The sequence below is a fragment of the Neoarius graeffei genome, chromosome 3, assembly GCF_027579695.1.
Source record: "Neoarius graeffei isolate fNeoGra1 chromosome 3, fNeoGra1.pri, whole genome shotgun sequence".
Taxonomy (NCBI): Eukaryota; Metazoa; Chordata; class Actinopteri; order Siluriformes; family Ariidae; genus Neoarius; species Neoarius graeffei.
The window spans coordinates 43,037,940-43,054,846 of record NC_083571.1 but is presented as its reverse complement, the minus strand read 5'-3'; the positions used below and the strand labels follow the sequence as shown (position 1 = coordinate 43,054,846).

The window sequence follows — 16,907 nt, the reverse complement described above, 5'->3', positions numbered from 1 at the left end:
CCACATATCATGCTTAAAATCTGCTGGTTGAGATTGCCTGATTTCTTTGTCGATGTCCCAAGTGATAGCTTGTACAAAACAGGCCGGTGGAAGAATGGGAGTGGGTTTGGATGTATGAGTTGATGTGTTATGGATTCTGGAGAGGGTGTCAGCCTTAGTATTTCTGGAGCCAGGGCGGTAGGATATTGTGAAATGGAATCGGGTGAAGAATAGGGCCCATCTGGCTTGGTGGGGATTCAGACATTTAGCTGTCTTTATGTACTCCAAGTTCTTGTGGTCAGTGAGGATGGTGAATGGGTGTGCAGTGCCTTCCAACCAGTGCTTCCATTCCTCTAGCACCAGTTTAATTGCCAAGAGCTCTCGGTTTACGATGTCATAATTTTGTTCAGTTAGGGTGAGCTTCTTGGAGTAGAAGGTGATGAGATGTAGCTTGGGCTTGTTTTATGTTCATATGTTTTAATGCTACATGTAGCCTATGCAGAACCAGTCAGCCTACCATACCATCACCAGCCTTTGGCATATTAGTCACATATAGGGGTAAAATAGTTTTCTTGTTTTGCCACGCAATATTAATGTCAACATAAATTTGTGTTGTTCAGACACCACAAATGAGCTGCTGCAGCCAACTGAGCCTAGATGAATCGGAGAAAATGGTATTTGTGTGTGTGAGAGAGAAACTTGGAAGATATATGATCATAGTCTTGTGAGATGGGATGTCATCTGGGATTTTGAATCTTTTATTTGTTATGCTTCGCCCCGGAATTCCACTCCAGAGATTTATTATCTCCCAGTTCAGCGCCAATCCGGATCCGGGACGGGACTTTCATCTTGCCGGCATTCACTTCCTGGTTGCTCTGCTGTGCATAAATGGAGCACTTGCATGTGACGTCACATCCGCTCCAGATTGTAGACAAACGCCATCTTGTCGGTTAAACGCTATATTTCTGCCGTCTTTCCGACACTGACTTTCATTATTTTTCGCCGAAATATTCAAATATTACCGTGCCACAATGCCGGAGAGTTGCATGGCATATAAATGCCACAACAGGAGAGGTCAGAAAACGGGAAGTTAGTTTCATAGGCTGCCACGGGACCCTGACAGGCGGGCAAAATGGATTGCTGCTATCGGCCGGGCTGATCCAAACAACAAGAACAAGGCATGGGTACCGACTGGAAGGAATGATCACTGGCGCCTGTGCAGTGATCGTTTCATCTCAGGTTCGTCATGTATTTATTTCAGTATATCCATGTGGTTATTTGCAGCATAAGTTTATGACTTGCTCTAATAAATTCCAGGAAGTGGGAGCCTGAGAAAAGGGTTGGGGCGGGGTGGATTGGGTCTTTAGCGGTGTGGTACGAAAAAAAAAACAGTAAAGAACTTATAAGAATTTACCACTGTCTTAGTAGTAAATCCTTATAAATATAAGGATAAATCCTTATAAGGATTTATAAATAAATATTTATGCCATGTAGGATTCAACCATAATCGGCTGGTCAGTGCTATGCTAGATACTACTGATATATCTAGCATCAGTTCTAGTGCTCAATACTTAAGTGACTTACCCGTCCAATGAGGATTATTTTCTTCTTTACAAGATGCCACATCTGAGGGCGGCTGACAAATCCTGAATTTCTGTAGAGATAACTGTCCAAAGATTTATAAGCACACAGTGCTTCACCACTGAACAGCGAGGGAAAGTTAATGAGGTAATTATACACGTCTGGGTATTCCACCTCCGGCAGTTCAATATCCACTGACACGGTCGTGAAAACTACGTCCGGTAAGCCATAAGGGTCACTAATCTGTAGATCGTTTATTTTAGACATATATCTAGTTATCTGTTCATTAGAAAAATGAGCCGTGTAATCTGTCAGTTGAAATTGATCCATTCTGTACACGAGTGCAGCAGTATTCAGCTGTGTTGTTTGCCGACAAGATGGCGGCTGTTAACTTTCCAGTCACGTGACTGCAAGATCTCTATAGGCTGTTCTCGGAAGAGGACTTTGCCAGAACGTCTCGTTTTGTTTTTTTTTTACGTGGTTTCTGCAGCATTATCGCTTCTTGGATTTTTGCTCTCTGTTTTTGCCTGTTTCTTGTCACTGTTTTTTTGCACTACATTTTTGTCTTTTTTCATGTTTTTTGCACTATGTTTCTGTGTGAAGTTTTTTGTCTGGACTTTTTTTTATGCTAGCGTTTTGTTTTTTTTTGTCCTTGCCTGCCTCGTTTTTTGTCCCTAGTCTTTTGGATTATTTTTGGTTTATTTTTTCCTGTTAAATCTTTTTTTATTATTGGAATTACTGGTCTGCGTTCTGCTTTTGGATCCTACTCACCACATATACAGTATTATAATGTAGCTTAGAATTTGTCTTTGTGGTCCTAAAGGAGAGATATGAGAGTGAGAAATTATATGTTTTTATTAAACTGATTTATTTTACTAGTGATATTTAATAGTCAATTGACACATGCCTCATTTTCCTGAGACAGTATGGGTATTGATGATAACAATAATAAGGAGACAGAAACTGAAGTGAACTACATACATTTAAAAAGAGCTGTGCAAAAATCAGTAATAAAGATGTTAAAACTTTTGAATGTGTGTAGGTAATGATATTTCTTGTAAAGGTAGATATAACCTCCCCAAACTATGTATGCCAAACTCACTTAAAAATTACAAGCCCCAGGAAAACCTGACTTAGCCCCTGGTCTTTTCAATAGCTAGAAACACCGCTGGTGGAGAAATCACAATTGCATTTTCTTGCAGAAATACATCTCTTGTTATTATTATTATTATTATTATTATTATTATTAATAAAATATCTCTATTTACAAAGGTCAGTATCAAGACTGGGAGAAGAAGAGAGAGATTGTAAAACAGAGAAAAATGCAGAGTAAAGAGTAATTTGTCAAAACTACAGCCATGTAAGAAAGTGATCGGCTCAGTAAAGTTCACCCAATGCAATAGCTGCATGTTTATGTAATATTCACTGAAAGTAATATTTTCAGAAGTCAGTAATGTTGTTCCCAAATGATGGAATCTTATCATTATAGGGTGTTCCTTATATCCATAATTAGCATTATTACTTTGCATTTTATTCATGTCTGAAACCCAATACTGGATTATGCACTGTTGCACATGATTTTTTTTTTCCTCCCTTGATGAAAGCTTTGGATACTTTATATATGACCCAAGTTATCCCCAAAATATTTTTTAATTGTATTTTTGAAATAATTTTCAATAATTTTCAATTTTCTTTAATTCCAATATTATCAGAATATTATGTTAGTTTTGCTGATACATAAGAAAGTTCACCATTTAGAAAATGCACAATGCTATAGGTTAGATAAGTGGCTAAAGATGTGTCTATGCCAGTAAACCATCTCACTCTGCAATGATAATAATCACACACCACTCAGTTAATTGGATTTTTCAGACGCCAATAAAAACCCCAAATGTCATTGACCACTAAAATCACACTAGGTAAAAATCTAATCTGACAGGACTAGTCACCTGTTTTATTTCAGAATCAGTGTTTTATGAAATATTTTTAACAAGCACAGGAGAATTTACACTGATGCATTTTGTCCCCTGAGGTGGAATATTAAAACTCTTAGCATGTATGAGATATGGAGCACATGGTTCTCTTGAAAGGGAAATATATCTCTGTTCAGTGTATGTGCAGTGAATCCTGTAGAGCAGGGGTGTCCAAAGTCTGGTACCAGGGCCAACTCTGGCCTTCAGACAGATGTTAACTGGCCCATGGTTTCTCCGTTAGAATGTATGGCCTGCCAGCCACAACATTGCAAATTTTCCTTTCACCTGATGGTGGCAGCATCAATTCCGTGTTAATTCCGTTAGCTAAATTACAAGAGCCTATTTTTTCTCTGACTACACCTGCAAATTTAATTTATTAATTGATACATGTGCACAAATCCATTTCATCTTCAGGAGGTGACAGGCATGCTCAGTAGGGTTAAGGTCTGGTGATTGACTTGGCCAGGCAACCCTCCACTTTTTTCCCTGAAGTCCTTTGTTGTGTTGGCAGTGTGTTTGGATCATTGTTTTGCAGCATGATTAAGATTTTCCCAATTATATTGGATGAATTTCTGTGTAAATTAGCAGACAGAATTATTCTGTAGACTTCTGAATCAATTCTGCTCCCATCATGAGTTACATCATCAATACATATGAGTGAGCCTGTTCCATAAGCAGCCATGCAAGCCCAAGCTATGAAACCATGCTAGACCAATGAGCTTGTCAGTATTGGATCATAAGTAGAGCCTTTCTTTCTCCACACTGTGGCCTTTCCATCACTTTAATCTTGGTTCCTTCACTTTAATCTTGGTTCCATTTGTGGCACATCTCTATTTCCTGGCAACTTCCAATCTGGCCTTCTGTCAAATAGCTTGCTTTTCTCCCACAGACAGCTTCCTGGTCTTCATGTGTCCCCCCACCCCACTTTTTGAATGTCAAATGCTCAAACCAAGCGTGGGCTGCAGAGCTAATATTTGTTTAATATTTCACATGTTCCAAGGGTGGCGGCACGGTGGTGTAGTGGTTAGCGCTGTCGCCTCACAGCAAGAAGGTCCTGGGTTCGAGCCCCGTGGCCGGCGAAGGCCTTTCTGTGTGGAGTTTGCATGTTCTCCCCGTGTCCGCGTGGGTTTCCTCCGGGTGCTCCGGTTTCCCCCACAGTCCAAAGACATGCAGGTTAGGTTAACTGGTGACTCTAAATTGACCGTAGGTGTGAATGTGAGTGTGAATGGTTGTCTGTGTCTATGTGTCAGCCCTGTGATGACCTGGTGACTTGTCCAGGGTGTACCCCGCCTTTCGCCCGTAGTCAGCTGGGATAGGCTCCAGCTTGCCTGCGACCATGTAGAAGGATAAAGCAGCTAGAGATAATGAGATGAGATGTTCCAAGTTTTATCACTTGAAAAATGGATGGGTTCAAACAAAAGGGGCCATGTTGTAAGTTGTTTAACACATCTAGATGTGCAGTACCAGAGAAAAGTTTGGATACACATACTCATACATAGGTTTTCTGCATTGTGATTATTTTCTAGATTGTAGAACAATACTAAAGACTTCAAATCTATGAAATGACAAATGGAATGTGTATGGAATCATATGGTAAAAGTTCTAAAAAAGTTTCATATTTTTGAGTCTTCAAAGTAGCCACCGTTTACCTTAATGACAGCTATGCACACTGCTGGCATCATCTTAACAAGCTTCATGAGGTAGTCACCTGGAATGCTTTTCAGTAAACAGGTGTGCCTTGTCAAAGTTAATTTGTGGAATTTCTTGCTTTCTTAATGTGCTTGAGATCAAGCAGTAAATAGTAAATAATAAAAATACAGTAAATATCCCTATTTGACAACTGGAGTAATCTACTGTCACACCTTCACACACTCAAGCCTGGCTCAGCTCAAGCTCTCCACTCTCATTTGCACTCATGGATTGCATTGCGTGCACCTCAGACTAATTACACATACCTGTTGCAGATTTGGAGTACAATCAGTGTGCGCTTTGAAAGGCCACTGAGTACGCATGCACTGCACTTTGCGAAATATTGTGATTGTTTCCTAGTCCATATTTGGTCCTTGCCATGTTTGCCTTGTTTTCTCTGACCTTGCCTCACAATTGTAAATAGCACACCTTGTAAAATAAACTCTTCCCAGCGATTACATCCACCCTTACACTACTTCACTGACAGAATACTTCGCCAAACTTTCAATGTACCAGGAAGTTACTGGCCTGCACAATACCATACCAAGACATCCAGGATAGAGGGACCCCCCCTTTTTTTTGGGGGGGGGGGTGAGACTTGGGAGGCCGATGGGGCAGCCTCTGCTCCACTGCTTGCCGCTCTGCTACCAGGCTTTGTAGATGTCATTGTACCACTACCGGGCTTCAGCATGGACGAGGTTGTTGCACCGCCGCCAGGCCTCAGCATGGACAAGGTTGTTGGGCACTCTGGTGCCCATGTCTCAGTTCCATGCCCATGCTAACTCCAGTACCCAGGCCAAGATCAAAGACCATGTCCCAGTCCATGCCCCTGCTAATGCCAGTACCTAAGTCAAAGTTTAATTCCATGTCCATGTCAAGGTCAGAGTCCTGGCCCAGAGTTATGCCTGAGTCCATGCCCATGCTGATGCCTGTTTCCATGCCCATGTTCGAATTCATGACCATGCCAACGTCAGGGTCCATGCCGATGCTCAAGCTCAGACTAATGCCTGTGTTCATGCCCATTCGAGTTCATGCCCATGCCGATGTCAAGGTCCATACCCATGTCCATGCCTGAAACCATGTCTTGTCTGGAGCCCATGTCCATGCCTGAGGCCACATCTATGCCCAAGTCCAGTCCAGAGTCCAAGTCCATGTTCATGCCTAGTCTGGAGTCCAAGTTCATGCCTTGTCCAGAGTCCGAATCCAAGTCTGTCTAGTCTGGAACCCAAGCCCAGGTCCTGTCCAGAACTCAAGCCCTTGTCCATGCCCTGTCTGGAGCCCAAGTCCTATCCAGAGCTTGAGCCCATGTCCTGTCTGGAGTCCAAGCCCAAGTCCATGTCTTAACCAAAACCCAAGTGTCAGTCTGTGTCCTTGCCCCTGTTCAAGGCCTGACCCAAGCCCAAGCCCCCGCCTAAGCCCAGGTTCCTGTGCTACATCTACTGAGAGTCTGAGCAGAGCTCTGAGGGGGATGTCTTTTCGTGGCAGGCTCGTTTTGCCCGAGACAGCCCAAGGAGGATTTTAGCTCCTGGAGGGAGCTCTGTGGGGGACAGGGGGGTCTGCCACATCTTCATGCGCTCGAGCCTGGGTCAGCTCAAATGCCCTGCTCTCATTCATGCTCATGGGTTACGCGTGCCTCAGATTAATTACACACACCTGTTGTGGATTTGGAGTGCAATCAGCACATGCTTTAAAAGGACACTGAGTACGCATGCACTTTGCGAAGTACTGTAATTGTTTCCTAGTTCACGTTTGGTCCTTGCCATGTTTAGCACTCTGGTTAATGACTCTGGTTTAATGACTCTGTTTTCTGTTTGTTTTGTTTCAGTTTTGTTGTTTCCTTTTGTTTTCTCTGACCTTGCCTCACAATTGGAAATACAACCCTGATTCCAAAAAAGTTGGGACAAAGTACAAATTGTCAATAAAAATGGAATATAATGATGTGGAAGTTTCAGAATTCCATATTTTATTCAGGATAGAACCATAGATGACATATCGAATGTTTAAACTGAGAAAATGTATCATTTAAAGAGAAAAATTAGGTGATTTTAAATTTCATGACAACAACACATCTCAAAAAAGTTGGGACAAGGCCATGTTTACCACTGTGAGATGTCCCCTTTTCTCTTTACAACAGTCTGTAAACGTCTGGGGACTGAGGAGACAAGTTGCTCAAGTTTAGGGATAGGAATGTTAACCCATTCCCATTGTCTAATTTAGGATTCTAGTTGCTCAACTGTCTTAGGTCTTTTTTGTCATATCTTCTATTTTATGATGCGCCAAATGTTTTCTATGGGTGAAAGATCTGGACTGCAGGCTGGCCAGTTCAGTATTTGGACCCTTCTTCTATGCAGCCATGATGCTGTAATTGATGCAGTATGTGGTTTGGCATTGTCATGTTGGAAAATGCAAGGTCTTCCCTGAAAGAGACGTCATCTGGATGAGAGCATATGTTGCTCTAGAACCTGGATATACCTTCCAGCATTGATGGTGTCTTTCCAGATGTGTAAGCTGCCCATGCCACATGCACTAATGCAACCCCATACCATCAGAGATGCAGGCTTCTGAACTGAGCGCTGATAACAACTTGGGTCGTCCTTCTCCTCTTTAGTCCGAATGACACGGCGTCCCTGATTTCCATAAAGAACTTCAAATTTTGATTCGTCTGACCACAGAACAGTTTTCCACTTTGCCACAGTCCATTTTAAATGAGCCTTGGCCCAGAGAAGATGTCTGCGCTTCTGGATCATGTTTAGATACGGCTTCTTCTTTGAACTATAGAGTTTTAGCTGGCAACGGCGGATGGCACGGTGAATTGTGTTCACAGATAATGTTCTCTGGAAATATTCCTGAGCCCATTTTGTGATTTCCAATACAGAAGCACGCCTGTATGTGATGCAGTGCCATCTAAGGGCCCAAAGATCATGGGCACCCAGTATGGTTTTCCGGCCTTGACCCTTACGCACAGAGATTCTTCCAGATTCTCTGAATCTTTTGATGATATTATGCACTGTCAATGATGATATGTTCAGACTCTTTGCAATTTTACACTTTCGAACTCCTTTCTGATGTTGCTCCACTATTTGTTGGCGCAGAATTAGGGGGATTGGTGATCCTCTTCCCATCTTTACTTCTGAGAGCCACTGCCACTCCAAGATGCTCTTTTTATACCCAGTCATGTTAATGACCTATTGCCAATTGACCTAATGAATTGCAATTTGGTCCTCCAGCTGTTCCTTTTTTGTACCTTTAACTTTTCCAGCCTCTTATTGCCCCGTCCCAACTTTTTTGAGATGTGTTGCTGTCATGAAATTTCAAATGAGCCAATATTTGGCATGAAATTTCAAAATGTCTCACTTTTGACATTTGATATGTTGTCTATGTTCTATTGTGAATACAATATCAGTTTTTGAGATTTGTAAATTACTGCATTCCGTTTTTATTTACAATTTGTACTTTGTCCCAACTTTTTTGGAATCGGGGTTGTAGCATGCCTTGTAAAATAAACTCTTCCCAGTGATTACATCCTACCCTATGCTACTTCACTGACATCTACATTATGTCAATAACTGCTCAACTGAGTAAAGAGAAATGACAGTCCATCATTACTTTAAGACATGGAATGTCTTAATTCATAAAAATAAAGGAAAAGCATTGACTTAGAAGTCAACAGTTAGAACTTTTGACTAGTACTGTAAATATCAGGAAATGGTATACTGAAACTCAGATCTATCATCGTGTAGTAATCTACTGATCCCAACCCCAAATGCTTTGTACAGCAGAAACAAAAGAATGGGCCTTGTCATTCCAATACTTCAAGAGGGGTTCTAATCTGATCCCCTTTGAAAAAAGTTTGGACACCCCATACAGCTATATTACCTACATAGTGACACAGACATAGTCCGACATAGGCAAGGCATCTGCAAATCACCAAACTTTGTGCATTGTGATTCAGAGTAGAAGCATTCCTGTTAAAGCCTTGACAAAACAAGCACATGATTGAGCTCAAAAGTTATGCTATGTATTACACGACAGATTTAATTTACATCCTTAGCATAACTCAACAAAACTACTCTTTAATCTGTGAAGCTCACCTTCAAATCCAGCAGTACAGAGACACCAGTAACTGGCAACAATATCCATGCAGGTGGCAGCATTAGCACATGGGGGACTCTTGTATTCATCTGTCTTGATCTCGCTGAGCACTCCTTTGTACCCTGGCTGGCAGTGGCAGGTGTAGTTGTGCTGCTGGTCCACACAGATGCCACGTTCTGAACACTGATGCCTACTGCAATAGTCACTGTCAAGCTCCCAGCAGACCCCAGTGTATCCGTGGTCACATTGACGACTGTCAAGTCATTAAAAAAAAAAAAAGTTTAACAAATCACATCTATATAAGTAACTGTTATTCTTTGTGCATAAATACTGTGTTATATTCTTCAACCCTCTCACTCATAGACTATTTAAACAATTTATATACATTTTCATTCAGTACTCTGATTACACATTGGAGGCCACTAAATATATACATATTCTTATTGAAGCGACATTATGCGATAATTTGTATTTTTTGCTCCTGGAATCCCATTACAGTTGCAGAGTGTAATTCACATTTACACCACTGTTGTAAATACTGTCATTGACAAGCTGAAGGATACCAAACTGGCAGAAGCCAAAGGGCCATGTCAACTGACAAGGTACAGTAATATTACAGGATTTTACACAAATATGACTGCATAGTTTTATTTATTATGACATTGAAGATAAACACTACCATAGCACTAGCATAACATGGCGGCACAGTGGTATAAGTTGTTAGCGCTGTCACCTCACAGCAAGAAGGTTCTGGGTTCGAGCCCAGTGGCTGATGGGGGCCTTTCTGTGTGGAGTTTGCATGTTCTCCCTGTGTCTGCATGGGTTTCCTCCGGGTGCTCCGGTTTCCCCCACAGTCCAAAGACATGCAGTTAGGGTAACATGGGATGGCCTTGGGCTGAAGTCCCCAAGAGTGGCAGCGTGCTTTGCTGTCCTATGATTAACTAAATTTTGTTGTACATTTGTGCAGTGACAATAAAGGCATTCTTCCTCTTCTTCTTCTTCTTCAGAAATAACAAAAAATAATGAAAGATTTACTTTTGCTGAAATACCATGCATTTTCAGGCCATCTAAATTGTTTGCTAAGTGTTTGCAAGTGGAGTTTGTGTGTAACTGACTAAACCATTGTTGGCAACATGATATAAAGCATATATTGCACATAATATTGGACAGTGTAATTTATTACAAGCTAGCTGACATAAGCTTGCAAAGTTGCAAAATTTCAAAGCTTATTTTACATGAGCTTGACCAAGACCTATCAAACATTCTGGTGTGAGATGAATTTATTTATATGCATGCTAGCCTGAGGCTGAGATTAAGGACTGAGATTAGATGACTTTTGCCACCCGGAAAAACTACAAACTACAAAGGGGATAAACACTGATAAGGTTACAGCCTACATGGCAATCTTTCATTAAAAAAAAAAAACATTTGCAGGGATGTACATTCTGCTGTCAGATTGTCAGTGTTTTCCTGTTAGCCATGAGGCTAACTAATTATGTCTTGAAGTAAACATGCATGGAGAGACTTTTTTTTTTCTCCCTGTGTGGCAGTCAAAGTTGTCAAAGTTTGCACAAGTATTGCACACAACTCAGAATAGTAGCATGCTAAGCTAATGCAACCAGTACCACAGACAGTATGCTGGGATATGCTAACGGACAAACAGTTAGTCAACTAAATTAACAAAACTTGGATGCCTGTGACACAAAGTGATGCAAACTTGGGTGGCAAGCTTGCCAGTAAAGCTAGACAGCAACTGACAAAAGAGCATGTATTACCAGTACTGATGACCAAGTGTTCTCATCTCATCTCATTATCTCTAGCCACTTTATCCTGTTCTACAGGGTCGCAGGCAAGCTGGAGCCTATCCCAGCTGACTACACCCTGGACAAGTCACCAGGTCATCACAGAGCTGACACAGACACAGACAACCATTCACACTCATTCACACCTATGGTCAATTTAGAGTCGCCAGTTAACCTAACCTGCATGTCTTTGGACTGTGGGGGAAACCGGAGCACCCGGAGGAAACCCACGTGGACACGAGGAGAACATGCAAACTCCGCACAGAAAGGCCCTCGCCGGCCATGGGGCTCGAACCCGGACCTTCTTGCTGTGACAGTGCTAACCACTATACCACCATGCCGCCCATGACCAAGTGTTATCTCGCAAATTTGCTAATATCAGCTCAAGATGTAGCAAGTGGTTAAACTGCTGTCACAATGGACTGACGTGGCTTAGGATCACAAAAAAATTGTGAACACAGCCAAGCATCAAGCAAGCACGACAACATAAGACAGCAAGGCAGGTTACTTACAAGTTCAACAGAAAGAAGCCCAGCTCTGAGTCTGTCTTGAAGCTTTTTATCTCTCTTAGTTTGTGCACACACACACACACACACACACACACACACACACACACACACACACAGTAAAACGTTAAAACTATGAAATAACATATGGATCATATATGTAATTATGTGGTAAAAAAAAGTTAAAAACGTTTCATATTTTAGATACTCCAAAGTAGCCAGCATTTACCTTGATGACAGCTTTGCACACTAATCGCATTATCTTAACCAGCTCCATGAGGTAGCTTTTCAATTAACAGGTGTGCCTTGTCAAAAGTTTATTAGTGGAATTTCTTGCCTTCTTAATGCATTTGAGTTCAAACAATAAATAGCAAATGATTAAAAAACAGTAAATATCCCTATTCCATAACTCTATTAATCCATATTATGCCAAGAACTGCTCAAGTAAGTACGGATAAACAAGAGTCCATCATTGATAAGATTCATATTTGGAGTGTACCTGTTTCTCTGCTTTTCAGAACACACATGACGCTCCAACCAGCACACAAAACTATTATTGTCTATTTTTCTGCTCCCAAGGTCAACTTCTTATTTGATAGCACTCTGAACTCCTGTATTAATTTCTATGCATGTCATTTACTGCCGCTATGTCTTAGCCAATCATAGAATATATGCATTTCTTTGTTTTAAATTGACCAATCATGGTTTGTCTCACCACACCCTTGTGTGAATATATACTTAGATATTACACACACAGACACACACACACAAATCAACCATAACATTATGACCACTGACAGGTGAAGTGAATAACATTTGATTATTTATCTCATTACAGTGGCACCTTTCAAGGGGTGGAAAATATTAGGCAGCAAGAGAACAGTCAGTTCTTGAAGTTGATGTGTAGGAAGCAGGAAAAATGGGCAAGCGTAAGGCTCTGAGCGACTTTGACAAGGTCCAAATACTGATAGCTAGAAGACTGGGTCTGAGCATCTCCAAAATAGCACATCTTGTGGGGTGTTTCCGGTATGCAGTAGTTAATACAGTGTTCAGCGTAAATGAGTACACCCCCTTTGAAAAGTAACATTTTAAACAATATCTCAAGGAACACAAACAATTTCCAAAATGTTGACAAGGCAAAGTTTAATATAACATCTGTTTAACTTATAGGATGAAAGTAAGGTTAATAATATCACTTAGATTACACATTTTTTTCAGTTTTACTCAGATTAGGGTGGTGCAAAAATGAGTACACCCCACAACAAAAACTACTACGTCTAGTACTTTTTATGGTTGCCATGATTTTTAATGACGACACCAAGTCTTCTAGGCATGGAATGAACAAGTTGGCGACATTTTGCAACATCAATCTTTTTCCATTCTTCAACAATGACCTCTTTTAGTGACTGGATGCTGGATGGAGAGTGATGCTCAACTTACCTCTTCAGAATTCCTCAAAGAAAATAATTTCTTTACACCACAAAGGTGAAAGCTACAAGAAGATCAGCAAAGCTTTACTTATCAGTCAGAATACTGGTACAAAAATTTAAGAAAGCTGGAACTGCAACCATCTCACAGAGACGTCCAGGTCATCCACGGAAGTTAACACCTCGACAGGAGCGTCTTCTGATGAGAAGGGTTGAAGAAAATCGGCATGCACGTTCACTGCAGTTGTCTAAAGAAGTAGAAAGCCAAACTGGGGTGACTATTTCCCATGACACAATACGTCGTACACTGCAGAGGAATGGCATGCATGGATGCCATCCACAAAAGAAGCCTCGGCACAAAAAGGCCCACCTAGAGTTTGCCAGGGCCCATGCTGACAAAGATGAAGACTATTGGGACTCTATACTCTGGAGTGATGAGACCAAGATAAATGTTTTTGGAACTGATGGCTTCAAAACTGTATGGCATCGCAAAGGTGAGGAATACAAAGAAAAATGCATGGTGCCTACAGTGAAACATGGTGGTGGCAGTGTCCTTATGTGGGGCTGCATGAGTGCTGCTGGTGTCGGGGAGCTGCATTTCATTGATGGCATCATGAATTCACAGATGTATTGCTCTATACTGAAAGAGAAGATGCTACCATCACTCCGTGCCCCTGGTCGTTGTGCACTTTTCCAACATGACTAAACACACATCTAAGGCCACTGTTAGATTTCTGAAGAAGAACAGGGTGAAAGTGATTCAGTGGCCAATTATGTCTCCTGATCTGAATCCAATTGAACACCTATGGGGAATTCTGAAGAGACAAATTGAGCATCACTCTCCATCCAGCATCCAGTCACTAAAAGAGGTCCTTGTTGAAGAATGGAAAAAGATTGATGTTGCAAAATGTCACCAACTTGTTCATCCCATGCCTAGAAGACTTGGTGTTGTCATTAAAAATCATGGAGGCCATACAAAGTACTAGATGTAGTAGTTTTTGTTGTGGGGTGTACTCATTTTTGCACCACCCTAATGTGAGTAAAACTGTAAAAATGTGTAATCTAAGTGATATTATTAACCTTTACTTTCATGTTATAAGTTAAACAGATGTTATATTAAACTTTGTCTTGTCAACATTTTGGAAATTGTTTGTGTTCATTGAGATATTGTTTAAAATGTTACTTTTCAAAGGGGGTGTACTCATTTACGCTGAGCACTGTACCTACCAAAAGTGCTCCAAGGAAGGACAACTGGTGACCTGACGACAGGCTCATGGGTGTTGAAAGCTCATTAATTTGCATGGGGAAAGAACGTGAGACCATATGGTCCAATCCAACAGAAGAGCTATTGTCGGACAAACTGCTGAAAAAGTAAATGCTGGCTGAAACAGAAAGGTGTCAGCATGAACTTTTTCAGCAGTTTGTGCTGCAGTAGCTCTTCTATGGGATTGGACCATATGAGCTAGCCTTTGTGCCCCATGTGAATCAGCGAGCCTTCAACACCCATGACCCTGTCACCAGTTCACCGGTTGTCCTTCCTGAGACCATTTTGTAGGTCCTAACCACTGCATACCGGGAACTGGAGATGCTCAGACCCAGTCATCGAGCATCACAATTTGGCCCATGTCAAAGTCACTCAGATCCTTACATTTGCCCATTTTTTTGGTTCTCTTGCTGCATAATATATCCCACCCCTTGATAGGTGCCACTGTAATGAGATAATCAATGTTATTTACTTCACCTATTGGTGGTCATAATGTTATGGCTGATATATATGTCTTGCAAAAGTATTCATTGCCCTTGGTGTTTGTCCTGTTTTGTTGCATTACAAGATGGAAGTACAATGGATTTTTTTTGGGGGGGGTTGGGGTTAGTACCATTTGATTTACACAACATGCTTACCACTTTAAAGGTGCAAATTGTTGTTTTATTGTGACACAAACAATAATTAAGATTTAAAAAAAAAAAAATAATTAAAAAAAAGAAATTTGGAGTGTGCACGATCCACCTGTGTGCAATCAAAGTGTCACATCATCTGTCACATGATGTCTGTATAAAATCAACCTGTTCTAGAAGGACCCTGACTCTGCAACACTTTTAAGCAAGCAAAATGAAAACCAAGGAGCATTCCAAACATGTCAGAGACAAAGTTGTGAAGAAGTATGGATCAGGATTGGGTTATAAAAATATACCAAACTTTGAATATCCCAGGGAGCATCATTAAATCCATTACAGCAAAATGGAAAGCATATGTCATTACTACAAACCTGACAAGAGAAGGCTGCCCACCAAAACTCACAGACCAGGCAAGGAGGACATTAATCAGAGATGCAACAAAGACACCAAAGATAATGCTGAGGGAGCTGCAAAGATCCACAGCAGAGATAGAAGTATCTGTCCATAGGACCACTTTAAGCCATACACACCACAGAGCAGGGCTTTATGGAAGAGTGGCCAGAAAAAAAGTAATTGCTGACAAAAAAATCACATTTGGAGTTTGCCCAAAAGCATGTTGCAGACTCCCCAAACACATGGAAGAATATTCCAAGAATATTTAATTCCAGAAAATGACAACTGATCAAAATAATACAAAAGATTAACTGTTTAACCTTGAATAATGCATAGAAATCAATATCATGTTCAATTTTAAACAACATAATACTAGTGTTTGGATTTAGGATGAGTTCAGAAATCAATGTTTGTTGAAATAACCCTGACATTTAATCACAGCTTTCATGCATCTTTACATGCTGTCCACCAGTCTTTCACGTTGCTTCTGGGTGACTTTACGCCACTCCTGGTGCAAAAATTCAATCAGCTTAGCTTTGTTTGATTTGCCCATCTTCCTCTTGGTCACATTCCAGAGGTTTTCAATGTAGTTCAGGTCTGGAGATTGGGCTGGCCATAAGAGGGTCTTGATTTTGTGGTCCTCTATCTATACCTGAATTGACATGGAACATTGTCCTGCTGGAAAACCTGATCCTCAGAGTTAAGGAACATTGTCAGAGTATGAAGAAGCAAGTTTTCTTCCAGGATAACCTTGTACATGGATTAATTTGTGTGTCCTTCATAAACAAAAATCTGCACCATTCCAGCCTTGCGGAAGCACCCCCAGATTATTACCAATCCTCCACCAAATTTCACAATGGGTGCGAAACACTCAGTGCGTTTACATGCACATAGAGAGAATCGAATTTCTGCCGTTGCTCAACTGAAATCGAAGTTCAAAATGCCATGTATACACCTTAATTCGGCTGAAATTGAACCGAACTTGATTTCTCGGAATCAAGCTACATGACCTAGATTATGCGATTTCTGCCAAGCTACTTAGTGCATGTTTACCCTATTGAGCTACGTATTCAAGCTACTTACTTCAGCACTGCCCCTTCCGGAAGTGACGTGTGACGAGACCACAAGGGAAACACAACAGCCTCGGTCGGCATGACAACGAATCATGACAATGGCATGAATCTTTTCTTTTTGTGGCATTGTTTGCACTGTTAAAATTTAGCTCACTTACTGTATCACCAAATACATTTGTACAGCTGTTGCATAGCTGTGAATTGTGTACATAAATAAGTCATTGTATTTGTGTGTGTGTGTGTGTGTGTGTGTATATATATATGTCCAACATCTGAAGAATGTCAATAAAAGCAAAACAATTGAACTTTTTGTGTGTTTATTAAGACATAAGTTAAATTGTAAGCAAAAAATAATAATTTTTTAATAAGCAAAAAATGGACTTTAGAAAAATATTATTGTGCAAAATAAGTTGTCTTACAAAACAGTGGTCTGCGCAGGACAGTTTGTAGCCATACAGTCTGTTAGAGCAAGCCTAACAGCTTGAACACGGAACTG

At 40.9% G+C, this 16,907-nt stretch overlaps 1 protein-coding gene across 1 annotated transcript in view; it reads right to left on the bottom strand.

Annotated features, from left to right (window-relative positions):
* eys (eyes shut homolog) overlaps positions 1-16,907 on the bottom strand; it is an 877,903-nt gene that overhangs the window by 715,481 nt on the left and 145,515 nt on the right. Inside the window, 1 exon segment of the mRNA XM_060915649.1 lies at positions 9,314-9,567. Within this exon segment, the coding sequence (XP_060771632.1) occupies positions 9,314-9,567 (254 nt within the window).